The 16,461-nt window shown below is 37.5% G+C and overlaps 2 protein-coding genes across 2 annotated transcripts in view; both read left to right on the top strand.

Moving 5' to 3' along the window:
- The window catches only part of LOC135691044 (dual E2 ubiquitin-conjugating enzyme/E3 ubiquitin-protein ligase BIRC6), a 50,785-nt gene that overhangs the window by 24,573 nt on the left and 9,751 nt on the right, over nucleotides 1–16,461 (top strand). The window contains exons 21-36 of the mRNA XM_065208787.2: nucleotides 1,876–2,093; nucleotides 2,674–2,910; nucleotides 3,567–4,705; nucleotides 4,978–5,298; nucleotides 5,719–6,080; nucleotides 6,351–6,533; nucleotides 7,449–7,649; nucleotides 8,234–8,361; nucleotides 8,968–9,092; nucleotides 10,062–10,193; nucleotides 10,855–11,067; nucleotides 12,083–12,259; nucleotides 12,714–14,206; nucleotides 14,699–14,906; nucleotides 15,357–15,504; nucleotides 15,866–16,013. Coding sequence (XP_065064859.2) covers nucleotides 1,876–2,093; nucleotides 2,674–2,910; nucleotides 3,567–4,705; nucleotides 4,978–5,298; nucleotides 5,719–6,080; nucleotides 6,351–6,533; nucleotides 7,449–7,649; nucleotides 8,234–8,361; nucleotides 8,968–9,092; nucleotides 10,062–10,193; nucleotides 10,855–11,067; nucleotides 12,083–12,259; nucleotides 12,714–14,206; nucleotides 14,699–14,906; nucleotides 15,357–15,504; nucleotides 15,866–16,013 — 5,433 coding nt within the window. The remainder of the gene's footprint in view (nucleotides 1–1,875; nucleotides 2,094–2,673; nucleotides 2,911–3,566; nucleotides 4,706–4,977; nucleotides 5,299–5,718; nucleotides 6,081–6,350; nucleotides 6,534–7,448; nucleotides 7,650–8,233; nucleotides 8,362–8,967; nucleotides 9,093–10,061; nucleotides 10,194–10,854; nucleotides 11,068–12,082; nucleotides 12,260–12,713; nucleotides 14,207–14,698; nucleotides 14,907–15,356; nucleotides 15,505–15,865; nucleotides 16,014–16,461) is intronic.
- Nucleotides 103–1,168, top strand: LOC148959262 (uncharacterized). Its single transcript, XM_089110849.1, has one exon. The coding sequence runs from the start codon at nucleotides 193–195 to the stop codon at nucleotides 1,042–1,044; it is 852 nt and encodes a 283-aa protein (XP_088966975.1). The 5' UTR covers nucleotides 103–192; the 3' UTR covers nucleotides 1,045–1,168.

The raw sequence follows: 16,461 nt of genomic DNA, 5'->3' as shown, positions 1-16,461 counted from the left end.
AGTTTTGATGTCTCTTGCTTACTAAAAACCCTCTTGATGAATGCATTGAACTTTGTATTAATTGCATCTTTAATAACCTTGACTCCTTCCGCAATTTAGATTGCAGGTTTGATCGTGAAAATTTTCGCAAACTTCTCCGCAAACCATTTTATTTTTAATGGTAAACTCTTTGATCAAATTGACGGTGTAGCTATGAGATCTCCCCTTGACCCCTCTCTAGCCAACATATTTATGTGTGCTCTCGAAACCCATTTTTTAAATGAATGCCCCCCGGAATTTAAACCTGTTTTTTATCGACGTTATGTTGATGATACTTTCTGCCTATTTGAGAACCCTGAACACGTTAGTCTTTTCATTGATGATACTTTCTGCCTATTTGAGAACCCTGAACACGTTAGTCTTTTCCTTCAACATATCAACAAATTTCATCCTAATATCAACTTCATTGTTGAAGTTGATAATAACGGTTCCTTACCATTTCTTGAAGTCTTGATATCCAAAACTCCTGATAAATTTTCTACTTGTCTCTACCGCAAAGAAATATTTACGGGGCTTTACACTGATTTTGCTAGTTTGTCTCCTATTAGATACAAACTTAATCTTGGTAACGTTCTGATCTACCGCGCTTTTCATATTTGCTTTTCGTATGAGAATTTTCATATTGTCTGTAAGATTAAAACCATCCTTAGTAATAACTGTTTTCCTAATTCCTTGGTTGATAAGTTAATCCGTGTCTTTCTTGGCAAACAGTTTAAACATGCTACTAAAACCTCTAACCTCGACAGTAATAAACAGCTTCTCTTTTTCTTTTTACCCTTTTTGGGAAACTATAGCCTCCGCATTAAGAAAAACATTATTAAGGTCATGAAGAAACGCTACCGTGATGTTCAGCTGAAATTCGTGTTCAGATCACCTAATCCAATCTCTGATTTATTTATTTTTAAAGATTGCACACTTTCCTTTTGTGCTCTAACGTTATTTACAAGTTTACGTGTAGTGGCTGCAGCGCCATTTATTATGGTAAAACATCTCGAAATTTTTTGATTCGATGTAGAGCGCACTTGGGAATCAACAAACATGGCCAGGATGTTAAAACCCCTTGCCCTTCCTCCATTCACGATCATATTTCCACGTCCAACTGGACACGTGGCTTCTGTTGAAGTTTTTTCTATTCTCTCCAAAACAAGCAACCCTCCCCCCCCCCTTCGACCCTCCCCCCTCTTTGATCTACTTATTCATGAAAGCCTCCTCATACACCGGGACAGACCTTCGCTTAATTCCCAACAGTCCTCTATTCCTATGACTTTGTTCTGACTTTCTTTCCCGTATTGTTTTCTTTGGTGTGCCTTTATACCTTGTTTGTCTCTCGCGTTGGTGCGCGGTTGTTTATTCCTTGTGTCTTCTCTCGCATCCTGATTGCTCCTTTCAAGCGTACTCCTTTATCACATGATTTACGACCCCCTTTGTTCAGCTCTTTCGTATTTAAGTTGATTTTTTTTCTCGCCTGTAATTATACTGAAGATGACTCTAGCCAGAGTCGAAACGCTTAATTCAATTAAATGGACTTGGCGTTGTAATGGATTTGCCTAAATTGGAATTGTCTTAATGGATCTGTCTAAATTGGAATTGTCTACGATGTAGCAAGAAGTTATTGAATGCATTATATGTCTTTTTGCTTTGTCGTCGTACTGGTTATTAAAATTTTTTAATTATTGTTGTCTTTCGAAAGACGTCATGCTTCGTCGTCGCATGAATCCTCAGCAAATTTTATTCCAGTTCGGTCAGGTTTTTCTATTACGCGCTATCTAGTTTAAGTTTTTGTACAAAAAGAAGCATTCAACTCAGAAAAAATCATTATGATCTGTTTAATTGCAGATCAAGGTGATTGGGTTTTCTTGACGCCATGGAACGCAATGGCAAAAGAGTCCAGTGGACTTGAGACCCGGACGCAAGAACAGATACGAGATTACTTGCAAGCTCAGAGGCAGAAACTGACGAGGTTCAATAAGCGACTGCAGATCCTCGCCAACCAAAAGAAGAAACACTGTGCCATGGGCTTTGCACAAGTTCCAATTGCACAAAGTTCAAGCAAGGTATGCTTTTAGATGTGCGTCTGTCTCTAACAAATAGTTGGTTTACCATTATATACATAAAGTTCCAGAAAGCGGTAGCCAACCCCCTTTAAATCAGCGTTAACCCTTTTCATATACTATAGCTTTATTATTTAGTGTGTCCTTTTCTTTTCTTGAAATGCGTCTAGATATTTCACCTAATTTTCCAAAATTTTGTACTGAAACCCTTCGGCAAGCATCAAACTATTATTCGTACAGTTAACCCACCTCAAAAAGAGTTAAAAGGCAACTCTCTTTAAAAAGCCTGTTATTGTAAATGACGATTGAGAAAGTAAACCCTAGAATCTTTCCTGAAATTTTAGCCCTGTTTTTGGTCTACATATTACCTCAAATCCATAAATTCCCTTCACAAATTTTATTCCTCATGAGTTTCTCTTTTGTGGATTTTTCTTCAGATGTCTTGTGTCTTTTGAACAAAGTATCCCTGCAAAAAACTGCCACTTCTCTATATTGCGGAAACGACTTAGGTTTGCATTTAGAGAGTAAATGTGCTCAAAAGGACTAAATCCGTTGTGGTTAAAAGAACTGCTTCATTTTTCAGGAATTAAAAGATTTGCTGTTGTTAAGAAGACATCCACTGTTTAGTAAAAGAAGAACAGACCATCATGCGATCACTGCAGATGCCCTGAGTTTGTTGGACGACGGTGAGCATGCACCTGATGCAAAGACTGGTGTTATTAAGAAGCAGAGGGTCCTGCCCACCTTGACTTTCTTGTTCAAACTGATGCTGGCTTGTCGAACCGAAGCAGATTTCGAGAGACTTTTATTAAGTTGCAAGGTGAGTAATGATTTCATTATTTTGGAAAAGCTCAATTGTTTTTGTCCCTATTGATGTGTCTTGTGTCTAACAGGCAAATTTAGTAAGATTCGATTCTTTAAAGAAATCTAAACTAGAAGTAGGCACAATTTCGAGCTAAAGAACCGTTTCAGCTGCTAGACAAGTCGTAGATGGGGCTTCTTTTATAAGCCACAGTGTTTTATTTTTGTGTTGTATTTCATTATTTTTCAATGTCGTATATCAAAAATTTGCATTCTGTTGAGTTGTATTTATATTCTGCGGGCTATCGATTGTATTTTCTTTTACCTTTTCCCCTATTGCATGTGTTATATTGGAATGCATTATGCTATGTGGCTCACGTTTGTCAAAAAGCCCACAAAATCTTTAAATGTCCAATTGATACTTATGTTGTGCTTTGCATTGATATGCCTAATTTTTAATTACCGTTCGAACGCAAGAAAATGTCGAAAACCTACTGAAATCTCCAGATTCCATAAATTTTGATTTTGTTTTCTGAAATTTTCAATTATTAGAAATGACAGAAATTATGTAAACTTGTTATAGACAGAATTTGCAAAAAAGAGATCGGGCAAGAAAAAATGTAAAATTATGCCCTGTGGTGGCTAGTTTTTTAGATTCTGTGTATTTTTTTGCAGATTGGGTCGATGTTAATACTGGCCAGTGACCTTCCAATCCATATCACTGAAATTGCAAATTTTGAAGATCTCACTGCTCTTATCCGTCTTGCCATCACATCGGATTCATACAGCTCCCCCTGGATTAATCATGCAATCCTGTGTTTTATTCGTCAAATTCTTCTTAAAAAGCAGTCTGTGCTGTCGAATCCTGTAGTTAATATGGGTGACGATACTGGTATCGAAATCCCAGTCAACTTGGATGATAAAGAACAAAGTAGTGCATCTGGCGAGTCTAGCGGTGACTCCTCTGAAACGATGTCCGGGCAGGAGGGGGAGCCTGCGGAGGAGAAATTGATGGACATCGCGTCATCAATTGCAACAAATCTGATGAAAGTGATTAAAGAAAGTGTCCATCAAAAGGAAGGTGGAAATACGAAGGACAATGCAAAATTTCCTACCAATGCAAACCGTTATGGGGCTGCATATAGTACATATCATTTAGTAGATGGATTTGACAAAGGATTTCAAATGGAAGGAAATCAAGTTTATTATGAAAATCTTGATAGAGTAAATCAAATTCTAGCGAAGGGTGTATGGGAGCATAACACCCCTGTAGGCATAGTTGATGAAGTAAAGAATGACACGCAAGGAAACAATGATGATTTAAAATTAGTTTCAAACGTATTTGCTAAGATAGCTCAAAGTGACATAGGCCTGAAGAACATAAATATACTTATATGTCAATGGATTGCAATTACTTCAACTTCTGAAAGCTTTCCAAGTAAGGCGATTATGCAATTACCCTTTCAACTTGCTAATGTGCTGTTGAAGTCCCATGAATGCAGCGAGAGCAATAGGCACCATGACTTTCTTTGCGAAAAAGCAATGCTGAGTTCTGTTATGGTAGAAAACCAGGCGAAAAATCTTGAGTCCTTACTGGACATAGTAACGTACAGTTCCCAGATAGCAGCTCATATGCAAGGCTCGTTACGAAGTTTATCACTTTTGAAAGTTCTTGCAAATGTAATGAAATCTGAATGCTCAGATGGAGACACTGCGTCAGGCGCAGAAAGGCCGCAGAAAACTTTGCCACGCATAGATAAAAAAGTGACCTATCTTGCTAAAACACTTATATTGGAGATTTTAAGAAATGAAAGGTTAGTGGCAAGTTTTAGAATATCTTTGTATATCCATAAATTAAAACAGTTTTATGTCATATTTTATCTCTAAGTTTAGATACCGGCTCGAGCTTTTCAAGATACTGTGATGCCGTTATTAGAAACAGACGCAGGTTGTGACGTGCAAAAAGTCAACCTCTGACTCTGAACCAGAATTAACTATTTCCTTCTTAGAATTTCAAGAGCTTATCAGTGTAAGGGTAGCTAGTATTTCGCGTCGCAATTAAATGTTGTTTTTTATTCATTTTAAGGAATGATTCTTCTTCGTGCCAAGAAATGCTACAGCTTGTTGATGGTTTACCAATATTTGATGAAATTCCACCGGAAGAAGTTGAGATTTCCTCGCAAATTCTGAAGCTTCTCTCTACCTCTATTCGCGAATTCGTTTCAAAGAACAAGGAACTATTAATTCTCTCATTTTTGGAGTCAAATAATAAACAAAAAAGGTTGTATATTGTCGACAAAGGCAGACATTGGCAGATCGGCAAATGCATTACCGAACAGAATTATAGCCAACTTTTTAAAAGTGTAACCTTGTTAGAGAATATTGTATGCCCTGGCTTGGCTGACAGGTAGGTTTTCGTTATGTATTGTTTATTTGTTGAGAAATATATCTTATCTTCAATATCCTATTGATTTGGCGTCAATTTTTATATGAAGGAACCTTGATATGCACTCTACGTGATGTGTCATTTTTTAATACTCCTTGTTTTGTTTTTTGCCGTTCTGTTTATTCCTATTTTTTTAACTTTAAGTCTAGGTTTTTTTTGAATTTGTCCTCTAGATTTTTTCTTTGAAAAATCTTCACTTCGTATGTTTTATACTAAGGCCATGTGGATTCCGAGGGAGAGCCACTTGATCTACATAATCCAAAATAGTATTACGGCAACGTAGTTTGATTCAGCCTACATTCAATCTTTCATCGTTTTTTTTTCTGGTTTTCTACTCTTTCTTTTACTCCTGTATAATTTTTCGCTACTTTATACTCCTAGTCGACCAAACGAAATTCTTTATTGCCAAGAGTCGGCCGTGTTACAAGATATATTTGAAGTTCTTTTCTTGATTGGCGAACCGCCTATACAACACGATTCAAGGTCAAATTTTCCTGCTTGCTTTCTACCTCGTTCTGAAATTTACAAAGACGCTTCAGAGTTCCACGACGTCGTCCAAAGCTTACACCGACTTCTCATCAGCCTCGCTCGCCACCCGGAAGACAGACAAAGGTTATTGGAAGAGATTTTATCGTACATTGCGAAGAAAGATGGACCGTACAGTTTTATTTCAAAGGCAGTGTGTTCTGTGCTTGCCAATCTGCTGCAGACAAAAGACGATATAGAATTCTTCATAAACAAAGGTAATTTTAGTAATCCCTTACTGGAGTAAGAAGAATTCTTTGTAGTTTGCCTAAAGAGTCCCTGTTTTTGGTTATGACACAATATGAATATGTTAAGAGGACTTTAGATTGCTAGCAAAGTATTTATGCCCTAGGTTTTTCCCCCTACCCATACCCAGCAAACTTAACAAGTGTAGACTTAGTTTGTTTCACGATAGCTACCTGCTTTGACTGTATGTTTTCAGTCATGCTGCAATGCAAAATGTCAAATGATCACTTTTTCCTTTTCAGGAGGCCTTTCTGTAATATGCGACCGTGTGATAGGCCACGCGGAAGTTCTTGAATGGAGTTCCAATCGTAGATACGGACTTCCAATCACAGAAGCGCTGACCGAAAAGGACGAACCAGAAATATCAGGAAACAAAACCCGGCCAGATATTGATGGATCGGAGTTGAAGAACCTTGCACCTTGTGGTAAGTGGGTATTTTTCTGAATTGAGAAGTAGATGTCTAGGTTGCCGTTAAATGACATTCGTTGCTTTAGTCTTTCGTTAGCGATTTTGTGCGTTTTCGTGGCCTAGAATTTGTCATCTAAAAATGTGGCCCAAAAATGTGGTCTTTGTCAGAATTTTATGTTTTATTAATTAAGTCAGGAAGAACATTTTCACACTGTAAAATTATTTCATAGTCGTAACGACCATTTATGCAATCTGCTGCTTTTCGGTTGTTCAAAATTCAGTGAGCTAGCCAACTATTTTAGCCATATTTGTTGGAATTTAATAGTTAGCAGCCGTTTTTACGATTCGCACAAGCCTGTTCAAATAAAGCAGTCGTCACTTTACGGACCCACCGATAAAACTGATTGTTCGGCCTTGAGCATTGTTTTTTTCTAAACTTTAGATGTATTTTTAGTTTTGTTAATCTATCCATTGAAATTACAAATCTATCCATTAAAACTTGGCTAAAGATGACTCTTATCCTCTATATGATATTGCAATTTGTGTTTTATGTTATGCTTATTGAGGAATATTTCTGGATCAATAAGGTCGTGATCAATAAAGGACTACAACATTTTTTTGCCATTAAATAAATTTACGTTACGTATTACTAGAAAATCGTCAAAACATATTCAGTTTTTTGAATATTATTGGTATTGCTCAATGGTGATAATTCATTCTCGATTGACTAATTAAAAGTCAAGCCAGGTCTTTAAAAAGAAGGAGACGTTGAATAGTGATTCAATTGTATGTCCTTTGCATGCATTGCATCATCATATAATCAAGTTCATTAGACAAAGTTTAATGTATGCTGCATGTCACTTAATATTAGGTCTTTAGCAGCAGTTTCATCGTTAAAATTTATATCTATAAACGTTTCGTTGTTTTTCAGGAAGGGTTATTAGTCCACCGAACAGTCCGCCCGCAGACATTCTACTCCAGTCAAAACCGAACCACAGACGCTCGCGATTTGCAGCCTGGTCTTATCAATTCAATAATCAGAATGAAGAATGGATACCGTTGACTATAGAGTTGCCATTTGCTATTCTTCTCAAGCAGATCGTTTTGTATCACCACGCATCATTTCTTGGAAGTATGTATATATATATACCATATGATTCTAAAAGTACTAATCTTTAAAAAGAAGCCTCATTCTGTGCCTCTCTCTAATCAACACCTCTCTCTCCCCTTAACCCCAGCATGTCAGCTTTGTCCCTTTTAGAAAAAATGCATACAATAAGATGTATACGAATTTATAGCCTTCTTTGACACCAATGGAAGAACTTAAGTTATATTTTTATTTTCTTGCTTGGGTCCATATTTTCAGTCAAGAATTTTGAGTTTTCCTTTTTTATTCTGCATCTGTCCAAGAAAAAGTAGCACGTTCGATTTGATTGCTGTGGAACTATAAGCATTAAATAGTGCATGACTAATAAGATAATTACTCTGAGAAGACTTTTATTTTTATTTTTTTGAATTTCCTACTACAACAGCACTATAGCCATAACACTTATTAAATTTTCTAAAGAACACATGGAAGTTTTCTTGAAATACTTACACGAAATACAATAACAATTCCTCACTCCAACCCTCCATGTCTCCCGTCTGCTATCATCATATTTTTCCCCTGAAACAATTTTCTTATGCTGAACGTTTTGAAATCTCTTGCTTCTACAGACTGCCCTGCAGAGGTTTATGTTGAGATAAAAGGCTGTGGGGACGCGTTCGTTCCTTATTCACCGACTATGCAAACCAGTGGCCTACAAAGCGTCTATATTCAGTTTGCAAGGGGATTGCCAGCAAAGGTCAGTAGATTGCTGTTGTATCTTAGGGCGCAAGTCTTTGAAGTATGTTTTAAGGTTTGTTTTGAGGCCAGAGAACAGCTTGGTTTTTAATAACACCCGGTTGCATTATCAGTTGGAAATAAGCAGATGCCAATGTTTTCATGCAGTAAATGGAGATTATAAACAGTCCTTAGGAATATTTTTATTTGATACCATTTTTATCAAAACAAAGCTGGTGGCTGATTCACGCTCTGCCCTGCCCTTTTTTTCATTCATTATACAAGACATAACTGTTCTGTTGGAAATTATTTTATCCACAGCCTGGAAATCGATAACGGTCACGCGCTCGTAATGCGCGTAAAAGGCCAATGAAAACCACTGAAATTATGGTACTTAACCTAAGCCTCACCTTACTGCCTTATTTTGTGAGGAAGGTTTCAAAGTTTGAGGAAATTAGCCTGAGGAAGAATATACATTTTTCTATAATCTGGTTTTATCATACAGTTTTATTACATTCTTTAACAAATAAGGGCGGACAGAATGGGTAAACCCTTGAATTGAACTAGAAATCATCAATTTGTTCTTCTCTGCTGCTTATTAATTGCAAATGCTGTCAATTATTTCCAGGCTGTCAGACTGTACATGAAGCGACCGCTAGATTCAGAGGTGATAAAAGTTAACAACATCGAACTTTACGGAAAAGCAGCACTATCCTCGAGCAATAGAAAGTCGAACACGGAATTCAGCAAAAGGTCTGAAATCATTTAGACTCAATGACAATGATCATTGTCTTTGATGCGTAATACTTGCTTGCACTTTACTTCGACAAAGCTCCATGATCGTTTCATAAATTAATGCTCGTAGACAGCAAAGAAATAAATCAGTATATTTAAAGGGGCCTGTGCAACCAGCAGGCTTTTCGCGCTCGCATTTGTTTTGTTTTTCTAACTGTGTTCTTCTATGCAAGACAAAAATGGCGAGGAAAATTCGATGGGAAATTTCTGGAATCAATTTAGCGCTTCAGATCGTTTTTGACAGCTTCTATTTGGTTTCGTTTTGCGCGCAGCTTGTGCTAACAGCTTTTCACCATTTTCATGGACCACGAAAATGGCTGCCTTCCCAGCTTACGCCCACAAAGGCTACTGGTTGTCCACGCCCCTTTAAGATAAGATAATCGATTTTTCCTTATGGCTTTTCATCAAAGCAAACTTTTTATCTGTACACTCGACTTGTTTTTGTTCCAAAGTTTTCTATTCATGAGTAGACACTGCACAGACTTTATATACAGCAACCTTAGAAGTGTTCACGGATCTTAAACCTATCACTACGTGGCTTCACTATTTTGGATATAAGACCTGCTAGTGATATTTGGCCCTTTTCATACGGAGATACCAAGTCCTTATTTTGGGCTATAGTTGGGTTCTTCCAAGATAATATCAATATTGGAACATTCGAAAAAGAAGATTATTGTAAAAATGACGATGAAGATGAGGAAGATGATAGTCAGGAAAAGGAGGAGGAACTTTCAAACAAATGTTGCAGTGTATTCAGAGTAGACACTGCATAGAGCGAGTACCTATCCATTCAACATACCTTATCCTGGCATGACTGTTCCTAGCACTCTTAGCACTCAAATTCCTAAGTTTTTTTGTTGCTCAAGAGCGGTTTGTGTGTTTATGTTCTCAAATATCTTCTATCTATGCAACATTTGCTCTTTTTAGATTCTATTGGATTGAATTACTTAATCATGTCCTGGAGAAGAATGAGAGTTCTGTTGAGAAACTGAGCGGAAAAACGAGGGAAGAAAACTCGATAACAAAAGCCCTCTTGCAGTTCTTCATCCTAATTCCAAGGTATAATATTGAAATGTTTTCATTTTAAGCTGTTGCTTTTGTTGCATGTATTTTAGATTTTTGCATTTCCTTTTTTTAACGATATCCATTTCCAAGTTTTGAAAGCATTTAACAAAGACTATGGATGCATTTATCGATGTAAGTTTATAGGGGCTCTCCGTTAAATATTCCTTTGATCAGGAGCATTCTGTTGGGGCTTTTTGACAGGGCATTATCTAGATAAATTGTAGCTTAATGACGATTACTGTTACTAGCCTTTTATGAAATGATGGGTGCCCTATATGCAAAGCTGTGCTAGTATTGACATGTAGAGACGGCCTGTTTAAATTCAATGTTATACATAAAGTTGTTACCTCTAAGTTGTTGCCCGATGCTATTCTCAGGAAATTTAAATGAATGTAAGTAAATCATTTTTTCAACTGCTATTGGATCCTGTTGAATCTGTTTTCTGATTAAAAAAATCAAATCTTGTCCAGATCTTATTTGGGATCCTGCCCCTGATAATAGAAAACCTTTTAGAGAATGAAATATTGATTGGAATCGATGAAGCCAAAACAGCCTTAGTCTTGTTAGCTTCCCAGAATTTTTTTGCATTTTTCCAATCTCTAGAAGCATGCTAGCATCTCTCTGGTCTGAAAATCTATAAATTTTGATTTTCCAGTTGCAAACCTCTTGATAAAGAAATTTTACTGAGCCTTTTGGTGAAGATATTTTCAAAGAATTTCGACGAGTGGATGCATTTACTTAACAACAACCTTGTTCCAAAAGACAGCAAAAGTAAATCCGGATCGAAACGAACACTGATGCCACCTGAGTTAGCGTCTCTTCTTATCTCGGCTGTTATGAGAGGAATTGACGATCAGAGAAAAACTAGGTAGGTTTGGTATATGTGTGTTATTTTGAAGTCTTCATTGTGGGAATTAAGTAGTAATGTTAAAAAAGAAGTCCCATCACTGATAAGGAGTAATAGGAGATATTGCTTTCTTCTTTTGCATCAAAGGTACAGAATTGTTGAAACTCATCCCGAGTCTGCCAAAAAGCTTGAAATACTCGCGCCTGTTTTCAAGGTCGAGTTCAGCAACCCCCCTCCCCCTCCTCCCCTTCGAATCAAAGCTGCTTCACTGCAAAATGACGTAGATTATTTTTCCTGTGATTTCTATTATATTTGTTAGACTATCCACGTTAGTATGTAATATTATCTAAACTATCAGCAGTCTTTTGGAACTTGAAAGGGAAACGAAAGCAGTAGTATTCGGGGAAAATATGTGAATCATATAGAAAAAAGACTCTGTTGGGTGTTTCAAGTAATTTTTGCACGTATTGTAGTTGTGTCTTGATAGAAAAAACTTCGAATACGATTTACGATTGTCAGCATTTTTGGCGTGGACTTGTGGAAACCAAAACAAGTAAAAAATAAAGGGAAAAACAGACCTTATCAATATGGTTAAAATGTGTTATAAATGGAAGGTGGAAATAAAAATAAGAATGATGAGAAGGCGGCCTCACCAATGGCATATAGTGTTCATAGCCTTAAACATTGACATAATTTGCCATTGGACGTAGCCACAACCTTGGACACAGCTTTTATAGTTCCAAATCTACTCACCTCACCCCCTCCAACCCCCCTGATCAAAGCTGATGTACTTGAACAAACTGTCAGATAACTTTACCTTTAACTGTCAGAGAACTTTAACTGTCAAATCATGTTGGTCCACAATTGCTTTGTTGGCAAAGGGTTATTACTTTCCCAAAATCGAACATGATATAGAACGTTCGTGTCAGTGTAGGAATTTTCAGAAATCTCTGTATAGATAGGACTTCATTATAATAGAAAATATTTTTCACCTCTTGTTCCAGTGGCTTCTTGGCATGTATTAGTTTTTTTTCAGATGTTTGTCGGCGTTATTGGATTGGGCAACAAGGGTCCTTCACAGAGACCTTGTATCTGATCAAAGAGAATTGCACGCGACCTCAATTCCATATTTCAGATGTATTACTAATATACTTGCTGAACATGTCATCCCGCGTAATCAGGTGGAGAGCTCATTGGTTTCCACTTTGTCAGGGTATGTCTTTTAAGTGCATCCTAGATTGTCCAGGACTTCTTGTGTATATCTTACTAGGAATTTCGAATAGCAGGAACAATACCAGAACAATGAGAAATTTTATATTGATGAAGTTTTCTGAATAGGGGTAGAAGGGACCACCCTGTGAGTTGGGGAGGACAAAAATAGATTTTGTGACGATAGTAACAGGTAGTAGCAGGTAATATTGAGAAAATGGGGCTCCAAAAGTGTGCTGCAAGAAAACTGGGGTTTTCAGCAAGAAAAGTAGCAACAGCTTTCTTAATTCTAATCAAAGTATGCCATGTATTTGCCAATTCCGTCTTTCCTAAACAGTAGAAAACTAGAGAAGTCAGATAGGAGCTTTCTACGAAGCAGCATCTGATTCTCTACGTACGCTACACTCGCCCCAAGCCTCTTTCGTTGCTCTATTGACTGAGTGTTTTTCGAATTTCAGGGATCTATTGTCAGTTCTATCCAGAATGGACTTAAAGGACTGCAGGTTCAGGATATATTCAAAGTTTTTTACAGCTCTTGGAAACATTGATATGGTTATAGTCGAGAAAGTAATTAGTGATTGTTTCTCCGCTCTCGATGTTAAAGAAGCATTCAGAATCGCCGATCGAGGAAACAATTGTTTGAGTATCGCTGCAATCTCAAGTCAAAATGATTTGAATAACGAGATAATTGTAAATTCAACACTCCCGTTGAAAATTTGCGAAGTTTTGCAAGAGGTACTGAAGGCTGTCTCTGGTCCTGTCACACAAAATCTTCTTGGATATCTATCCTCGATGTTTTTGTTGCTCAAATTTCTTATTCATGCCTTGCAAACTGACACGTTCAAAAACTGGTTTGGATCGCCTGGTAATTGTTCATTTTTAGGGCAATTAATTCATTTTCTGAGTGTTGCATATTTAGATAAAGGACTTTTGGTCAAAGATAGCTTACAAACAGATCGTCTGCTGGGACACATCCATAGACTGCAATCAGCAACAGTTAGTCTCGTTAAACGCATGGTCTCCTTCCATCGGCAAAACCAACTGGTGTTCATCGATATACTTAAGAGTCTTCTCTCTAAGGAATGCAAGGTGGATTTGGGGCTGATGAATAACTCGTTCTTGAAAAGACTCGTATTGCAGGTGATTTTGGACGAAGAAGAGGTTGTTGTGCAACTGAAAAGGAGGGACGATAACGAAAATTTAAGCGAGTCTCCACAGCGCAAGACACTGGTGACAATGGAAAATATGGTTTCAAAGCGACTTAAGTTATCAGATAGTTTGTCATCTTTATTTCCTGTTACCAGTGAAGATAAAGCGCCTAAAGAAGAGCGGCCTAAGCAACCAGTTGCTGCAAACGAGCCTAGTACTGGGTTCCATTCCGAGGACTGGTTTGATGATGGTGATTGGAATGATGGAACAAGTTATTCAGTTCTTTTCGCCACGGCTAATTCTGCCACACAGAAACGGCAGCAGAAGCAAAATGAAGCATCAAACGAGAAAGCCGCCGGGAATGAACTGCCTTTAGTTATAGATTTCTACCACCCATGCATAGTCAAAAAACCCTTAAGCCATGACCTGACTATCGGACAGGTTATCTATATACTTGACAGTCGTAGTGAGCCTTGTACGAATGGATCCATAACACTGTTTGCCGAAGTTAGGGAGCAAGAGAAAGACGACGTCCGTTGTTTGACTCAGTATGCGATGATCAAAGCTGCCACATACCCGTCGCTCTTGAGAGTGTTCGCAATGAACGGCGGCATCCAGCTTCTAGCCAATCATAAGCGAATGTGTTTAAGTGGTGAATTTGGCCAAACAATTTCTGTTAGCATCAGTTTTCTGTTGAAATTCGTCCAACTCTCGGGTTTTTCGGATATGCTTCTAAAGGAGCCAAGGAAGGCTGAATATCTTCTACGGCTCATGTTAGGAATCGAGCATAACAGTGATGGAGGTCAGTTGGCCATTCTTTTTGTCATAATTATTTTTTGGAATTTCAGACATACCGTCACATGTCCACTTTTAAACCAAGATTCCGTCCTTTACCAAGCTTCCACCCCTTACCAAAGTTTCCACCCTTGACCCCCACGTTCCCACAACCACTTTCACGTTCCCGCCGTCTCCTTAATCGCCCAACCTCTCCTCAAGTACCCACGATTTTTTCAGGATTTTGGCAAAGTAATTCATTTGGAAGCTTGATTTTTGCAAATTAAATCAATCTGGGTTCATTTAAGGCATTGGTGTTCTAATCTTTTTTAATTTCGCTGTGAGACCATTTGTTTACTTTGTACGTCGGTTCTGGCTGTTTTTCAGCATTCCCGCTCACTCGGTAAATTATGATAATTTCACATCGACCTATATCTTGCTTTTTATCGATTAAAACTCTTTGTACAAGGCTTTCCTCCCAAATAGTTTATAACGGATTTTTTGTTATTCATCATTTTAGACTCAATCGCATGTTCCAGTTTAGCCTCAGATTTGCCGCTGCTGCCTTTTGTCGCACTGCAGGATCTCTTCAAGTCAGTGCCACTAAACAGTGACGAGGGACGGGACCTTCGCAAAGCAGCTTTCGATAATGACGTGATAAAGCATCTTCTCAGTCATTTAGGGGGACTCTGCTACCAAGAAACTTCGAATAAAGACACAAGAAAGGCGTATGTTAATTTTGAATGATACTTTTCAGTAAACCGAATCTTACAAACGATAGAATCAATCTTTATCTAAGTCTTTTCTTCACAAGTCTTCTCGAAAAATATTGTATTCTGGGAAGCTGGGAAATATTGTATTCTCATGGCCAGTGACTTAGAGGAACGTCCTTGAAAATGCAATTCACAATTTACAAAGCCTAAACCGTCAATTTTTCTTCGTATTCGTCTGGTTTATAAAGGATTATCTATGCTATTTGCACGGCACTATTGGACTTTAAGTAATATCGTAAGAATTTTCAATTGAAAAGAATCAAATTTTTCACGATGGATTGAGGATCGCGTCCCCAATTACAAAACAATTTGAAGAATGGCTTTTGCATAAATCAACTGATATTTCATGCAATGCGAACTATCCAGATTTCATTTTTAACTCAACAGCACGTTTATTTCTTATAGCAAGAAGACTGAGAAAACCGAAGTGAGGCCATCATACTGGGCACGAGGCACTGGGTTTGGTACTGGATCTACTGCTTCAACCTGGGATGTTGAAAAGGTCATCCAAGAAAAGCGAAAAGAAGAGGATCATGTTGTTTGCCTTCTGCGTGTAAGTTCCCGTTTTACGCCTTCTTGATGTTTAGAATAACGCCCTCCCCCTTCCTCTAGAAACATATTTTCGGCGATGGTCAACTTGGTATAAAAATGTTTTATATGCAGCGTTTAATTTGTTGCATAAATTAATTTTGAAATCGAGATCAAATTCCGTAAGATTCATGTATAGAAATAAACTGATTTAGCCATTTTGTAGTTTTGCCTATATTCAACCAGTATTTGCCTATGTAGCCAGTATTCAGTGCTTGAATTCTTTGTGGTAGTCATCTTCGTGTTATCTTGTTACCAAAAAGCTGCAATTTTCTTTTCCATGTTGTTGAAATACGTCGTTATAAAAGAAATTGTTGCCTTTCTAGGTTCTAGCAAGTTATGTTGATCCAATGGAGGCTTCAAAATCAACTAGCCCCGAGGGTCGAGTTTCTGACTTACCAGAAGGATTGGCACTGTGCTTCGAAGAATCGCCCCTTAGATCTGTTCTTTCCAGCTACCTAAGAAATGACTCAGGTGACTAGATTTCCAGTGACTATGTTGTGATTGATAATTTTCAATTCCAATGTAAAAAAGAAATATTTCAGTAAAATATTAACGCGTGTTTGTGTTCTGCCATTATACTAAGTTAGGTCATTGTTATATAAACGGTTTGTTGTCAAATAAACCGATTGATTGAGATACATGGGGCCTGTAAAATGACCAATATATAGTTGTCTGGAAAAATTTTCGTCTGATTTAATTATCAGATGTGAAAGCTCTAGTAGCTAGAAATATTTTTGTATAGAATTTTTATCGTATATATAAAATAACTCCCTCACTGACAAAGGAGATGAAACTTCATGTTGATTTTTGGCTACCTAACTTCCGAAGGTAGTTTTTAGGACACTGAGTAGTTGTGCTTATCGAGCAGTGTTAGGAAAGCGAAGTTGCTACCAACCTTATTAAATGTTATCAAATTTTT

This window comes from Rhopilema esculentum, chromosome 10 (assembly GCF_057945365.1).
Source record: "Rhopilema esculentum isolate cy_ngs chromosome 10, ASM5794536v1, whole genome shotgun sequence".
Taxonomy (NCBI): domain Eukaryota; kingdom Metazoa; phylum Cnidaria; class Scyphozoa; order Rhizostomeae; family Rhizostomatidae; genus Rhopilema; species Rhopilema esculentum.
Note: the sequence above shows the minus strand (reverse complement) of the source record. Positions and strands in the feature narration are given on the sequence as shown.

Excerpts from the sequence above, each read along its gene's own strand:
- LOC148959262 (XM_089110849.1), top strand. The coding sequence starts at position 193 with ATGAGATCTCCCCTTGACCCCTCTCTAGCCAACATATTTATGTGTGCT.